At 40.1% G+C, this 17,027-nt stretch overlaps 1 protein-coding gene across 10 annotated transcripts; it reads left to right on the forward strand.

Annotated features, from left to right (window-relative positions):
• The first annotated feature begins 662 nt into the window (after positions 1 to 662).
• Positions 663 to 10,424, forward strand: LOC140845483 (uncharacterized). 10 transcript variants are annotated; one of them, XR_012124284.1, is made up of 4 exons: positions 663 to 797; positions 6,800 to 6,900; positions 7,663 to 7,774; positions 10,292 to 10,424. XR_012124284.1 is itself a non-coding variant. In XM_073219663.1 (4 exons), the coding sequence occupies exons 1-2, from the start codon at positions 820 to 822 to the stop codon at positions 6,804 to 6,806; spliced, it is 798 nt and encodes a 265-aa protein (XP_073075764.1). In that variant the 5' UTR covers positions 808 to 819; the 3' UTR covers positions 6,807 to 6,900; positions 7,663 to 7,774; positions 10,292 to 10,424. The 10 variants fall into 10 exon arrangements, 6 of the variants coding, with proteins under 6 accessions (XP_073075764.1, XP_073075778.1, XP_073075774.1 ...); XR_012124285.1 differs by having other exon boundaries at positions 697 to 797; positions 6,803 to 6,900; XM_073219663.1 differs by lacking the exon at positions 663 to 797 and adding an exon at positions 808 to 1,610.
• Positions 10,425 to 17,027: the final 6,603 nt, after the last annotated feature.

Here is a 17,027-nt window from a genome sequence, read left to right on the forward strand (position 1 = left end):
GACAGTTCAACTGAAGGAAACACTTTAAATTTCTTTAAATAGAAGTGGGTTATTCATTCTTAAAAGGACATAGTGGGTCACTTCTGAAGGTTCAAAGGCTTCCGGCGACTCTGGAAACTCAAGGTCCCAAGGGCGTCAAATCCTGTGTCTCCATATATTCCAAATGTTGGAGTTCAATTCTTTCTCGATCAACGTCCTGACATTAGCATAGCAAATATGCCTTGGTTAGTAATATAACGTTCTTTGGTGCTTGATTACCTGGTAATCAAGTTCTGGAGCTTATCTTTGGCTTTCTTTAAACCTCCAAAGCAGAAGGATAACAGGGCACTGGCCTCCTAGAACCGACACCCCCTGGCTTTCAGCCTCTTTTTGTTTTCTCCTTATGCCCCAATGGAGTCTCAAAACAACCATCCAATTCCGTTTTCCTGGCTACTGTTTCTCTCGTAAATTCCCAAATGGCTGAAACCCTCTATCAGGACAGATATAACTTTCCAATTTGCTTCCGGCGGGAACGCGAGCGGTTGGCGCAGGGCCCCGCCGAGGTGGGCAGTGACCACGTGCCCCGGGCCCTCCGCCTCCTCGCCGACGGCCCTGGCTCCGCCCTTTCGCGTCAGTGCTCCTCATAGGACACGTTTACTTGATGGCGCCCCCCCGCCCCCTTTATCACACTGAGGGGAAACTGCATTTGGTCTTCCTTTTGCAGCAGTCCAGTCTAGAGACGAGTTGAGGTTGAGGAAGAAAGGACATGAGCCCGTCTAACGGACGGGAGGGCGGGAGGCCCGGCGAGGGGCTGCCGGGTAGGTTTTCTCTCGCTCGGGGATGAGGCCGCCCCGGGGCTGTGGGCCCACCGTTTTCTCATCCGTCTCGGGTCTTCTCCCGCTGGCGGAGGCGCGCTGCCCGCCTCAGGGCCGCTTCCCCTCCGCCTGGCCGCCGCCCGGCTCGCTGCCTCCCTGTTCAGCCCCGCGGCGGCGCCTCCACGCGCCTCCCGCGCCCCTTCCTTCCCGCGCCGCCGGTGTCTCCAGCCGCCCCGAGGGCCCAGCAGGGCGATTCCGGGGAGAGAGGTCGGCGGCGGGCCGGCTTTCCCTCAGAACCTTCTGGAGGTTCTGGTGCTGGGCCTCCTCCCTCGCCTGCCCCGCGGGTCCCACGCCGGGCCCTTCACCCGGAGCGCCTCGCCCAGCTCCTCCGGTGCCGCTTCCACCGCGGCGTCGGGCCTTCCAGCGGCGCTGCAGCCCGTCCGTGAGGGACCCCGCGCGCGGGACACCCCGGCGGCCCCCGAGCTCCGGGAACCACGGCCCCGCGGCGTCTCCTCAAGCGCTTCCGAGGAGGCAGATGCGCCCGCGAGCCCCGCTAGGCTCGGGCCGCGGCGCCCTCACCCGGCCGGCCCGAACCTCCCGCGGCCCTGAAGCGCGCCCGTCAGGTCCCAGGGGCGCCCGCGCGGGAGAGGCCCGGATGCAGCGGGACGCACGCCGCTGCCGCCCGGCGCGGGCTGGGGACGCTGCTGGCTCGGTGAGTCCTGAGCGGCCGCCTGCCCCGGCGCGCGCTGGGGGCCTGGCCTCTCGCCACCCGAACGGCTGGAGGTGTGGGTCACCCAGCTTGGCCCAGGCCAGGTGGTAAGACCCCGGGACGGGGCGCGGCCCCTCACCCGCCTCCCGGGCCTTTCGTGCTTCGCTCCTGCCTCCCCGGGGAGGCTGGAGGCCGGGGCTCTTCCCCAGGGTCCTCGCGGGGCGCCGGCACGGAGGCCACTGGCTGGCCCTGCTGCCCCTTTCTTCAGCGGACTTGGGGTGGTGGCCCCTCCAGCTCTCCGACGGCCGGCCGGCCGCCTTGCCAGGACCTGCGGCGGCTTGGGGGGGGCCTGGGGAGGGGCCTCTGTCCTGCCGGGGGGCCGCAGTCCCGGGAAGTGAGAACTGCCGTTTCCTTCCAAGGTGCGCTCAGGGCAGTCAGCGCTCGGGAGCTCCAGGACGGCCGGGAGAGACCAGGGGGCCTGGCCAGAGCACCTGTCGCAAGGGGCTCGTGTCATGTCCCCTCGTCCTGGAGGTGGCACTTGGTTTCCAGGACTTCCCGGGGCCTGGGGAGCCTGGGCCGCTGTTCCTTGCTGCAGAATTCCACTGGTCAGTTTTGGTGTCCACCTGTCAAAGGAAGAGAAAGCGAACAGGTTTGGGCAGGGAGGGAAGTTGGCACAAAGTACGCTGTGCCCCTAAGAACAGCGCCAGCCAATTCCAGAGGCACTGGCGGAGTAAAACTGGTTCATCACAGTTTAGAGCAAGACTGAAACGTTCAAGCCCTTAAACCGCATCGCAAGGAGCGGTTAGATGAGCGGCCTACAGAACGGGGCACCGTGCACGAGGTGTTTATCTGCAGCTAAAATAATCTTTTGAAGCAGCTGGTGGGTGGGGTCTGTTGCTATGACAAATTCTTCCTTGAAGGGGGACCTGAGTGGCACATAATAGACCTGCACATCATGGAACAGTTGTAACTAGACTTATCCAGAGGCAGTATGTAGACCCAAATGCCAGCTTGACATAAGACATAATTCTAACATGTTTTACATCAGACAGGCTTTGTTATACCATGGTAATAGTCACTACCAAAATCAAAACTTTAAAACACTGAATTTTTATTTTTTTACTAATGTAACTTATCCATCATGGGTCATCAGGGGATCTTTACTTAATATATTTGCTGAGGAAATGTGGCTAACAGAATAACTGTTTTAAATGTTATTTACCAAACCAGGAAGAAAGTGTTCTGGAGATTCTCAAAGCAGAAAAATATTCTGCTCAGAATCTGTAAACATCACTTCTGTTCACCAATATTAGATCTAGTCTCACAGAGTTAGAAAATGCAACCCTACTGTGTGTTCAGAAGAGAAGAACTGGTGGACCTTGAGCAGCCTAATAATGACCCCAGAAATCTCCCTCATCAGATCTGCACTGACACCTCTAAATTCATGATTTGTAACTACATAAAATGATGCTCCCAAACTCTATAGTCATCTTGATATTTTCTAATTTATTCATTCTCATTTCAGTATATATTTGCTTGTGTTCTTCCTCAATTTTTGGCAAGAAATGGTTTTTGAGTAGGTGAAAGGGAAGATGGTATTTTCATAAACCAGACTTTTCATTGGTAATGCTGACCCTAAAAAAAGAAAAAGAAAAAGAAAAAAAAAAACAGAAGAACCAGCTATTTTACTACCAAAATGAGTTTATTCAGAATAACAGAATTTCAATTTGGAGAAAGCTAATGATGGTGAACAATAGGCAAGTCCATAGAGAAAAGGGGCTTGTATTAGGGAAAAAGGGAAGCTGGGAGGGGCTGCTACAGCTTCTGAGTGTGGTGGATTCTTACTGGTGAGGCTGTTGCTGGGTCAGGAGAAATTCTTCCTTCTTCCTTCCTGTGTGTAAGTGAGCTGCTTCCTGCTGGAGAATGTAAGGCATACTTCTTACAGCAAGTTTAGTGTGTGAGCGCCCCCCCTTCAGGGCTTCCTGACTCTGTTTTTAATTAGGCTTCCTTTACTTATTTTTACAATGGTCTCATTTTAACTCTGGGATGAGTAATCATGTGCCAAGAAATGATCTCTGTCAAGCAAGACTATATATCTTCATCTTAAAATAACATTTTTACTAGAGTATACACATTCCATACATCCTAAATGACTTATCTCCAACTTGAGGAGTTTCTTCTGTTAGTTGTTTGTTTTGATCCCTAGAATCCTTCCACTTTTTAATTCAAAACAATTATTTTGTATGCCTGTTATTAAATGCTAAAAAAACAGAACTCTTGGAATGTTCTCATGTATTTTAATTTACTATTTTTTCATTGAAGTTTTAAAGGTATGCTTTATCTTATAATTACTTCTTATGCTAATCCAGTGAGAAATAGAGAAGATCATCTGTTGCATAGGAAAAATAGCATTAGAAGCAAACAAGATTTTCTAAATCCTTGTCCATCCTTGGTCTTAATTAATCATGCTTGATGATATCAACTAACTTCAATTTCTTCATCTGTAAAATAAGAAGGTTTCACTATAAAATCTCTAAGGAATAGCCCACAATGAAAATGAAGTGATTCAGAAACTAGATTACGTATTCTCTTAGAGCAGAAATTCCTAAATAGAACAATAATTCATTTTCCAAATACTTTCATTGTTATATTTCTATAAAGCACTAAAGACTTAAAAATCACCTTTCTGTTTTCTGGCATGGAGAGGTTTTGGGGAAAGGAAATGGATAAAATATCAAAGTTACAGATTACAAAAATAAGCGATATCTTCCGATACAAGGAATTAAGTACTTCTTTTAAGTACAATAGCATAAAAGGGGATTCTTATCATGCAATTAGATTCTCTACTGGGATAAGGGGAATGGGAAAGTCTGAAACAGTTATAGCCACTAGGATAAATTGTAGTGATTGCAGACAGGAAATCCACCATAACATCTAAAATTGAATAAATAGAATGCACAAAATGAACAAACATATGCAGTTACATTTCCAACATCTTGATTATTATGACTTCTCTATATTTTGCTTCAGTAAACAGTCCTTGTGATTCAATGCCTGTTATTTACTGAAGAAATAATAGGAATATCTGGTCAGCTGGTACTGCCAACTTTGTATGTTGAATTATAACATAAATTCCTTGTGTTTGTGTTGAGAGGATCAAATACTTTTTCTCCTTTATTTTATTAATGTAGGAATCATTCACCTTGATGATTCCATATGATAACCAAACTTAATTACTAGAGTAAAATGTTACCTGATCATGCCTTGTTTTGTTTTGCTTATTTTTTTGGTATGTCTCTGAATTCAGCTTACTAACGTTTTTTTTAAAGATATTACAATATTATTAACTATATTTCCTATAGTATCCATCCTTTAGTCCATCCCTGTGATGGAATTATTTTATAATTTGAAGTTTGTACATTTTATCCTCTTCACCTATTTTACCCCTCCTGCCATGGTAACCAGCAGTCCATTCTCTGTGTTTATGAGTCTATTTCTGTTTTGTTTGTTCATCTCTTTTGTTTTTTCAGATTCCACATATAAATGAAACCGTATGCTATATGTCTTTCTCTGACTGATTTTTTTCACTTAGCATAATATCCTATAGGTCCATCTATGTTGCCATACTAATATCTTATTAAAGATTATTTCATCTAAGTTCATAAAACAGAGTGGCCTATAAGTATCCACTTTGTAATGTCCTTGCTATGTTTTGGTATCAAAGTTATGGTGCAACATAAAGTGACTTTTGGTATGTTCTACTTTTCTCAAAGAGTTTGTGTAAGATTGAGTTTATTTTGTCTTTAAATCTTTGAAAATGTTGATAACTGACAGCATCTGACACTAAAGTAATTTTGTTTTGGGGGAGAGTAGTTAAGATTTACTATTCTTAATAGATTTAAGATTATTAGATATTTAGTTCTTGTGCCAATTTTAAGTTGTTTTATATAAGAATGTATACATTTATTTAAACTTAGACTTATTGTCATGAAATTATCTGACAATATTTAATTTATTCTAATTACATTTGACGTGTAGGATCTGTAGTGATACATCATTTTGTACTGTGGATATTGATACTGTTTTCTTCTACTTAGTATTGCCAGGGTATAGCCAAATTATTAGATTTTTCAATGAACAATTTTTGTGTTTGTTAATTGTCTATTTGTATGTCTTCAGGTCTAGGATTTGGGCAGTAGATCTTTCCTTTTTATTAGGGTTACCTTCTTCAGCCTCTTGCTCTTCTATTCTTTTTTTTCCTCAATTATTAATGTGTATAATAAACAGTACCCTCAGTATCTGCTCATCTGTTTTGCCTCTGTTTTGTCACTAAGGATGACATTTATTATTAATCATCTCAATACTTAGCTGACCAGTCCCACCTAGATGTCACTTTGGCCTCCCTGGCTATTAGCATAAATGCCTTCCCTGAACTTCTGGTGGTTAACTGCATCTACCTGACCTCTATTGCTTCATGACCCCATCATCCTTATTTTTATCCATGACCCCAGGTCTGTGACCACCTCTCCCTCCATCAGCCCTGGCCTGCAGATGAGGCTACACTGCAATTTTCAGTTACTCTATGGCCTCTCTCACCAGCACATTCTGGATGAGTCCTGTGAGCACCCTCATTGTGAGGAAAGAGAATTTAATGTCAAACAACATCCACTTAAGAACACCCAATGTTCTCAGCAATTTAATCCCTTCCTGAACCATCTGCTATGAAATTCAGAGATTTCAGCTTCACTCAGCATAGGCCATCACTTCACCAGACTTCAAGGAACAACTCTTAACAGATAGTTTTCACTAAGCCCTGGAGTCCTTGCCAGTGTGCTCAGTGAAAATTCCTGATGGAATGTCCTTACATCAGTGAACTCTCCCTTCTCCATTTTGATGCCCTAGCCTCAGCTCAAACACTACAGGTGACCCCGCTGGCTCTGCCACTGAAGGCTGTCAGCCAACTGCACCTTAACTGCCCCATGACTAGGTCTCTCTTGAAAGGCTCTCAAAGCTGCATTATTCCATGACAGACTCTCCAGGGTTATGCAGTGAGTGATTTCCAGGTCTGTGGGCAATTTGTCAGGAAAAACACAATAGCTAAAGTATAGAAAGATAGATGATGTGTAATTACAGCAAGTAATTGGAAATGAGATTGGGGTTAAGGATCCAGATAACCAAGATACCCAAGTTGGGGGCCCACATAGTTGAGGAAAGTAGGGGATGGTAAGAGCTGATGTTCCCTGATTGCCTGGTAGGAGGTAAACACCAGCACCAAATAACAGGCATTATCTGTCAGCAGGTAACAAGGCCAGAGCCAGGATTCCCAGTAGCCTGGACTTGGGAGCAGGACTTCAGCCATAGGAAAAGCTCCAGATTTGCACTCAAACTGATGGACAGGTCAGTACACAGGATGAAGAGTGGGACTCATCCTAGAACTGTAAGCTGTCTGCAGAAAAGAGGTAAAAGACCAACACAGTTATCAGAAATATCAGAAATGGTGCAACACTTGTGGGTAAAGAGGAATAAGAGACTCCAGTCCATCCTGGATACTGTGGTAAATGTTATCATCTGTTTCTTTTACTTCGTATACCTAACTCAACTGCTTTGGAGAGAATTTTCTTTGAGCCAAAGCCAAACATGTTTGTGCCATTTCCCAAAAGAGAACATTATGTTTATGAGCAATATCCAAGTGAGTTCTCTTCTCTTTTCTTTTCCCACTTTCCTTCTTCTTTTCTTCCCTTTCCTTTCTTTGTTCTTTTTCTTTCTTTCCATAGATTCTTGGTTCAGTGGTTTTTTTATGTTACTGAAATATTTTTGACTAAAAACAGTTTTAGAAAGATGAAAAGTTCAGTTTTTTATTGAGGTACATACAATAAAATGCACCACTCTTAGTGTACTCAGTGAAAAACATCTATTTTATATAGATAGGAGAGGAAGAGAGAAAAAGAGACAATAATTTTGCCTGTCTTACTTGACAGAGCTTTTTGACAATGGATTGACAAAGACTGGTTTTCTCTAGGGTTCAAAAGGTTCTATTTTCTTTCCTGCACTAAAGATGGTTAGAATTTTTATTCACAATCTGAAGAAAGTAAAATGACTTCTTCATGTTTGCCCTCTTATATTCCTTGCTTTTCCTCCTAATGTTTTTTTTTTTATCAGTATTCTTTTTAGTTTTTCTAAGCATCCTTGCCTCATACAGTCTCAGAATGAAAGATACCTCAAGACTTTCCAGCTTTGTCCTTTTACAGATGAGGAAACTACAAGCTACAGGGTAAAGTGACTTTCCCATAGTGATGGAGTTGGTGGAAATGGTCTGTTCACTACCATCTTAACACACAACTCTTACCTACTTGTTTCCTCCTACTGTTAACCAGAGCCAAGACTTTTCCCTTCCAGATGTGTGTGAATTTAGTCTTAACTTTCCTAAGCCTGTCTTTCCTCTGTTATTTTTCTTTTTTCCTCATCTTTCCCCTTCCCTTTTTTTTCACATACTGTTCTCTGTTTCATTTTATTTTACTTGCTTTTTTCCTACCCTTCTCTTTTCCTCTCTCCTTTCTTCCCTTTTCTGCCTCTCCCCATCTGTTCCCTTGTACAGGCTGCATTTATTACACATGCTGCATTTATACACAGAGCTGTTTCCTTGATGAACCCACACTACTGTACATGCATTACTTTATTATTAAGTCCTCCTATTATTTCTCCAAGGCCCATTCATTACTTCTCATTTACAAATGGGAACAAGAGAGCAGGATGATTCATCGAGCTACTCAAGGATAAACAATGAATCAGTGCCAGAGCCATAAACAAAACCTGGTCCCACTGACTTCCCCCGGATCAGCTCTGTTCATGTTTCCACTTTTCTTTCTAAATCTTGCCTCATTAAGTAGTGCTACCTCATCCCTGAAGTACTTTGAGGCCGTCTGCTACATATGGCTGTGTTATGGGTTGCTGAGATAAGGGTAACACTTCAGTTTTGTTTCTGGTGTTGTTTGTGGGAACTTGGCCTTGTCCCTCGAAGTGTTTGAGCCCTGTTTTCCCCGTATGTGTAATGGGAAGTAAGGGACTTGTGCTAACAGTGCTTCCCAATGTGTGACACATGGTTTTATCAGTACAGGAGTTGATTTTAGGTGGTGCTGAAACAGAGTGTTCAGTAAATTATGACAGTGTCATCATCACTCATTTCTTTTATATTCTGGTGACTTCAAGAAGAAAGACTTACACTTCTATAACACTTGTTAATTCCATATGTAACAAAGTTTCAGCACCTCTGGTAGCCACATTGTCTTGTGATAATTTAAATGAAATAAATCTTATGTTTATAATGATCTTGCATTAATGGTGAATAAAGCAGGTTTCTGTTTTTTCATTCAAGATGGTAAAACATGCTGTCTTTATTATGGGTTTCTACAAATTTGTAAAGCAGTCAATGAAAATCTAAATAGAAAGCAAGTAATCACGTGGTGGTATATAAATATGGGAAAATATCTTATAGTAAAATTGATATGGTTTGAATTTTGGGAAGGAATTTCAGAACTTTAGGACACTCTTTCCAGTTCTACCATATCGATCTGAATCAGAAGTAGTAGATTGGATCACTGATCATATTTCTTAATCCCTTCCTCTGCCTGTGACCTCATAAGTGCTCTAAGTAGGATATATGTCCTCTTCTCAGTGAGTTTGGGCTTATCCAAGTGACTTGCTTTTACTAATGGAATGTTACCATGGTGTGGCTTGGGCTCCTTGCATATCAGTCTATCCAGCACGAGAACATGAGTCACGTTGCTGATGTTCTCAGAAAGATGAAGCTCTGCGGTGCCCATCTCATGATCTGACCCTGGACTTTGACTTAGCAGGCCCAGCCTCACAGAGAGCAGCTAAACCACAAACCCATGGATGAGTCTAGGACATATCCTTAGCTACAAGAAGCTTCAGAGACAAGAAGAATTTTAAAAAATCAATACAAACAAGAGTTGCTGTTCTTTTTATCTCACTAGCAGGCAGGTAGCTCCTAATGTCGTTCATCTGTTTAATGGGCTGTGGTCCTAGCCAGCACATTAGTTTGTTTAACATGCCTCTGCAAAACGCTATCTCTTACCACTTTCCTGGTGTTTTCCTGTCAAGCATTGATGGAGACCCAGGGGAGGCCAGTTGGTAAGATACATTTCTAGTGAGTAACAGGAAACCAGTTGGCCCCTATGTTGGGAACAGATTCTGGGAACCTGGTGGCCTCCATGGGCAACACATTTTCCCTCCCAATCTTCCCTGCCTATAGGATCTCATTTCATTACAAACAGTGCATTAGATTCTACTCTCAGATTCATAGGTTTTATGATCTTGGTTGATTTGTTTAACCATTTTAGGGCTTGGTATCTTTATTTGAAGGGTTGTCGAAAAGTGTTTTGTTGATTGAATAAGCTAATAGTTATAAAGAAATTTAGCAATGTGCATGATTTTTAGTCAGTACTCAATAAATGGTATTCATAATAACAATTTATTTAACCTCATCTCCTACAGCCCTGAAAATGCACCTTAAATTCAAATCACAGAGTGGCTCTCCTAACACACTAGAACAGGACATGAGTTTATAATATTTAAAATTATAATTTAGATTATTTTTATATTATTTTCCATTTTCTTATCTATCTCACCAAATTCTTCAACTTCTTTCCATTAAGGTTCTTGAACCTTTCTATATATACAATCATATCAACTGCAAATGAAGATATAGTTGTCTCTTTTTTAAAGATACTTATATTTTGATCTCTGTTCTGTTATCTCATTGTTTTAGGTAGAGCCTTCAAGACAATGTTGAATGAAGTGGTGATAGTGCCGCCTAATTTTCCACAGTAATCAAAGGCTTTAACATTTTGCTATTTACCTGGTTATTGTTACTTTTTTATAAATAAAAAAAGTATATCATACTTAGATGTACTTCTTATCTTCTTACTATTTAAATAATTTAAAAGGCTTTGCAATTTAAGGTGGTTATTAATATTTATATATGTTTTCCTTTGTTATGTTGAATAATTCTTTTACTGTGTTGCTAGATATGATTTGATAATATCCCATTATTAATATTTTACATCCAAGATCATTAGTAAAATTGGTCTGAGGGCTTACTCTTATGTTTATAATTCAATCAATACTCATACAATACATATTAAAGTGTAAGTTGTTTTTCTAAAAATTGGGAATTCAAAGAAAAACAAAATATACATTGTCTCTGTCATCATGGAGCTGACAATTTAACACAGGATTAAAATTTGATAAATTCCAAATCTATAGTGTGCTCTTGAGAATATTAATGATGGATGTAGCTACCAAGTTTCCACAAAAAAATTACTGAATTTAAGACTTGATAAATACGTAGGAGAGAATGAGATAAAAGGGGAATGAAGGGAAGAAGGCTGAGGTTATTGAGTGCATCCCAGTTGCTTTAAGGATATTTATGCAAGCAACCAAAGTTGGTCACTACCAAAGGGCCCTGGGAATCTGGGGGCGGAGTAGTGCTGCCAAACAGGTGGCGGTTTAGAAACAGATATGATACTACTGAAAAATGTGGCCATGTTGTTGATTTTAAGTTGATTCAAGTATGGCCACGGAACATGACTGGTTAGCCAGAGACAGGTAAGATTCCTCAAGGGAGGAACAACCTAAGACAGGCACAGTCGCAGGGGGGCCATCAGGTGAGAAATTGGGGATCAACAGAGGGGAGGCTTAGAACCTCACCCCCCCCCTGTTTTGAGAGAAATCTTCTGCATCCGTGGATGTTTTGTTGCCCTTGTCTAGCTTGGATTAATACTGAGTCTATAGGCACAGACCTGATCATCTACATTTGCCCTCTTACAGCACTAAACTATGTTTTCTACCTTTATCTTGCATCTACCTACCACTTGAGCATTTTATTAAAAATAATAGTAATAATAATAATAATAATGGAGAAATGTGGCATTCACATATAAATCAAGTATAAAAATCAAACAAATAATCATATCTGACTTGACTGTTTATAGTTCATGATGCGTGATAAAAACTGAAAGTTTCTGTGATGACTGCCCTTGCACTGTTCACCATGTAAGAACTTCTTCACTATCTAAGAACTTGTTCACCATGTAAGAACTTGTTCGTTCTGCTTCAGAAGATTGGAGACTGACGAGAATTAGGCTTTGGGTTGATTAATGATTGTGCATTGAGTCCCCTGTACAGAATTTTATTGTTGTTAACAACCATTTGATCAATAAATATGAGAGATGCCCTCTCAGAAAAAAAAGTCAGTAAATAATTATTTTATTAAGATATCATTGATACACAATCTTATGAAAATTTCACATAAGCAACATTGTGGACACTACACTTACCCATATTATCGAGTCCCCCCAACATTCCACCACAGTCACTGTCCATCAGCATAGCAAGATGCCACAGAGCCACTACTTGTCTTCTCTGTGTTACACTATCTTCCCCGTGATCTCCCAAGGCACTAAACATTTTTGAGCAAGAGTGTTGAGTAGGCAGTCAAATATAGGAACTGGCTCACAGAAGAGAGAGACACCCTCTGAAGGTACAGATTTGTGACTGAATCGCTCTACATGATGATTTCTACCAACTGTTGGGATGATTTTAGGGGAGAGTGCAAAATTTGGTTGCCTTATCAGCATCTCAGAATCTGTACACCTAAAATTTGGAATTCCCCAACTGTCTTTCAAGTGTGGTTCTCTGTCCCAGTACACCTGTCTACCAGTGACATCATGATTTAACCATTAACCCACATGCCTCCATTTCAATTATCCAGCCAGCATCCAAGTTCTGACTTTTCCTTGGAAATTTCCTTCATGTATAATCTCTTCTTATCCCCTCTCTTATTACTCTAGTTGAATCTGTCATTAATTCTTCCCTACACCTTTTCTTTTTTCCTTACACCTTTTCAATAGCCGGATAACTGGTCTCCCAACTCCTAGTCTCCATTGTTTTCAAATCTAGTATCTATATTTCAAAATTGCTAACTGATTAAATACAGATTATGTCATTGAAAAAGTACAAAAATTGTTATTGATTTAAAATACTTAAATATCAGATATTGAAAATAAGACATTAAGACATTTTAACCCACAGGTTCTTCATCCGACAAACTATCTGAAATAACACTTACCATAAAATTAGACAATCCTAATTTTATCCTTGATCTTTAGCCCTTACATATATGCAGTCCTCAAAAATGGTGGCTGTTCCATAAGAAAGAAACAAATCCTACCATTTGCAACAACATGGATGGAGCTGGAGGACATTATGCCCAGTGAAATAAGCCAGGCGGAAGAAGACAAGTGCCAAATGATATCCCTCATTTGTGGAGTATAACAACGAAGCAAAACTGAAGGAACAAAATGGCAGCAGACTCACAGACTCCAAGAAGGGACTAGCACTTACCAAGGGGAGGGGTGTCTGAAGGCAGGTTGGGAGGGAGAGAGATGGGGATTGAGGGGTATTATATTTAGTACACATGGTGTGGGGGGTCACAGGGAAAACGGTGTAGCTCAGAGAAGGCAAACAGTGAATCTGTGGCATCTTCCTACACTGATGGACAGTGACTGCATTGGGGTAGGGGTGAGGACTTGATAATATGGGTAAATATAGTAACCACATTGTTTTTTCATGTGGAACCTTCATAAGAGTGTATATCAATATACCTCAATAAAAAATTTTTAAAAATTAAATAAATGTATATAGATCATAAAAAAATGGTGGCTACTTTATATATTTTCTGTTATAACTGGAATCATCCAAGGATTCATGAACTAATGAAAGTAACTGATGTGGTTTAATACTTCCTAGGATCCAGCATGTGGCTCAGTAGCATATGGATCCATTTAAATTGTGCCTTTACTATGGCCTCTTCCCCTCACATGATATTCCTGAAACCTCTATATGGAGAAATATCTCAAAATATATTTCTAGATCTGAATAATTTGTTTCCTGTAAGCTGTCTTCCTGACTTTTTAAGAAGAAAGAATAACATAATCTTAACATGATGTGTTAAGCCTCTTAACATTCTCAACTGTGCTTACTTTGAAGTGTTTTGTTGTAATTGACATTCCTACCTAAAATTGAACACTCTGGTTGGGGGGAACTCTGGGAAGCTAATAGGCTACTAAACTGATACCCCAGATATCTGCTCTTGTGAGCTAATTTGAGGTCATTGTAGTTAAAGAGCAAATGCAATGAGAATTAGATACTTTCTTGCCTAATTTGTTTGTTTGATTATCCACTAAGAATACTAGAGAAAGTAAAAAAATTTAAAAAGAAAAAAAAAAGAAGCTATTTGCCTTCTGAAAACCACAAAGGTGATTTTATGGTATTACCTCAGCAAATTTATATCTCTGCAAACAATCCATGTAGCTGTCATCTAAGAAAAACAAAATATTCCATTGTTATTAGAGGGTTTCTTTGATGCCCATCAAACAGAGATGTGATTGTGACTGTCCCATCGCCACAAAGGAATTGCAATTCAAAGATCACCCCTTGCACCAATTCTATATGAGATTATGTAATCTTTTATGGCATTTGTTACTTCAGCTGCCATTTAGCACTCAACTGATACAACTCTTCCCACTAGGCTGTGGTGCTGGAAGGATGCAATCACACCTTACATAAGCTTTGGAAAAGGATTACAGCTGATTCATAAGGAGAAAAGTGATGATAGGTTTTAAAATAAGGTGATGGATGTCTAGAAAGAGGATTATAAAGAAACTTATTTAAGATCAACTAACTTTTTTCCCCACTCTCAACCCAACCACAATGGGTACAGGAACATAATCCCACATGTGTCTGGGAGGTGGAGAGCTTATATGATCCTTTGTCTTCTCTTTTATGAATATATCTTCATCCCCATTGATGTTCCTCAAAATTCAACCCTTAGGTTCTTTTATCTGTTAATGTGTACTAAAAGAAAGACAATAATAATGATAATAAAATCCAAAACTTTATTTATAATCACTATTATAAAAGTAAGTTATTAATATTTATTCTCAAATGCCTATTATTCTTATAATTTTTACTATTTTGAAAAGCTGGACTGTTATGTTACCCACCTTAGAATCTCTAATGTCTAACATAGTAACTGGAGAAAACAAATGTTATATATATTTATTGAAATTTAACTATAATTGTCTCTCTCTTAAGATAAATAGTTATTGAAATAAACTGTTCATGGTAGTAAATGCCTGGTCCAACTTCTTTGCAATCATGCATCTTTAAAAATCCTCCCTCCTTTTAACAGGGAGTAATGACCACGTCTTTCTCACTGCCTCATTTATACCATAAATGTATTAGAAAATTAATTTCATAAAAGAGAGAAAATGATTAAGACCCAATAAAAGTCCAGCATACCTGGGAAACTGTGAATTATTGAAAATGGTGTCTGCATTCAATCTTGAAAAACCAGGGCAAAATACTTATTACTGTAGTTTGTTTTATTGAATTGCTATGATCAAAAAGGAGAGTGCCTTCATGTGAAAGCCTATGCATTAAAAAAATACACACACATGTGGGGACCCACATGAAGCCTGGATTGAGTTATAGAATTTGTCACTGTCATTAATTGTATTGGGATTGTAGCCATACCAAATATGTCTGTAAGATAACTGTGTGCTCTAGGTTGAGCAGCATTCTTCTATTGAACTGGGGTTCTTAGCCTTAATAGAGCACCCTAAATATTTAAATTATATGTCCAACTTAAAAAGAAGGGGCCAGAGAGGTATTTGAGATAACCATTTAAAACATGAACCACAAGGATAGCAATGAAACCCATGCAAAACATGAGTCTTCACTGCCCTGTGTCAGTCTCAAGGAAGGGCTGAATACCGAGGGACACAGAAACAATTGATTATACCACCTTCCACCAACCTTCACCTTGTTTTGCGTCCTCTCCATAACTAGTTTAGGCCATCATCATAACTTTCCCTCGCATTAACTGAACAACAACTTGGCTTTTTTCTCCCTGGAAAATAGAAATACTAGATTGATCTAATTATGTTCTTTTTCTACATGCTGAGCTTGGCTGAAGGACAGGGTTACAACCATGCTGAATGATACTCATTTAATTTCAGTTTACAGATTTCGCATGAACCCTGATCATTGTCCTGTGGTCTGACATTTACCCAGGCTGTTGTTTACCTAAGTCACTAATTTCCTAAAGTTGCCCTTCCTTTCCACACTATTGATAAGCAAGCTTTATTTTTACTTCTGTTTTTCTCTAAGTGTAAGAAATTCTCCACCAGATTTATAAATGTCCTCCCTAATGCACAAATAAGCTGAAATCTCTCCCACCCTAGACAAAATAAACAAGTTAAAATAACTTCTTTCATTCCAGCTTCTGCTGCTTTTCTCTGTTTTCCTTTACAGTAAAATTCAGAAGAGTTTCCTGTTCAATCTGCCTCCCCATACCTTGCCCTCCATTCTCTTTAAATTCACTCAAGCCAAGTGTTTGTAGCCATCATTCCAGGGAAATCATGTTTGCTAAGCTGGGCAATAAACTGCACTCTGTATCTGTGGTCAGTTTTCAGTGCTCATTTTGCTACAACTTCAGCATTTCGGAGCTGATGAATCCTTTCTTAAAATAGAACCTCTTCACTCATCCTATGCTGTCCTGATTTCCCTCATGCACTGCTGACCACTTAATGGTCTCCTTTGAAGGCTTCTTCTTATCTTCCTAACTTCAGAGTCCCACAGGGTTCAGTCCTCAGACTTCTCTCTACATTGTCTCTCCCAGGGTGGTCTCATGCAGCCTCCTGGCTTTAATATTCCCAAACCAGAGAACGCTGCCAAAATATTTTTATCCTCATCCTTTCCCATTGATATTAGATACCCGTAATGAAATGTCTGTACAAATCTCTCTATATGGATGTTTGATAAGCATAGTTTTAAAACTTCAACTTTATTTTTAAGTTTTTTTGAAGATTAATTGGCAATGTAGTAAATTGCATATATTTAAAAGGTACAATATGATAAACCTGTGAAACAATCACTGTAATCAATACAATAAATAAATCCATCACTCCAGAAGTTTCATCATCTTCTTTTATAATCCTTACCGTTGATTCTTTCCATGCCTACCTGCTCCCTCTTTATCCATCAAGAGGATAAACAGTTTAGAGATATTATAATTTGCATTATCTAGGACTTTTTATAAAAAATCACAGTATGCACTCCATTTTTGTCTGGCTTCTTTTACTTAACATTGTTATTTTAATACCCATCCATGTTTTATCATGTATCAATAGTCCATTTATTTTTAAATTAAATGACTATAGCCATTTGCAGTTGTAAAGTAGTTTTAATTTTTTAAAAATTCAGTAATATCATTATGACTTAGAACAAATGAGTTAGAGGATAGAAATAAACCATACAAAAATCTTGTCCATGCAGTGTCTATACCATTATCTTGAGATTTATGAATCTCAAGACTCTTAATCTGTCATTTAAAGCCTCCAAAAAGGCTATTTCTCATCAAACTGCTTTTAGGAAATAGT

This window comes from Manis javanica, chromosome 2 (assembly GCF_040802235.1).
Source record: "Manis javanica isolate MJ-LG chromosome 2, MJ_LKY, whole genome shotgun sequence".
Taxonomy (NCBI): Eukaryota; Metazoa; Chordata; class Mammalia; order Pholidota; family Manidae; genus Manis; species Manis javanica.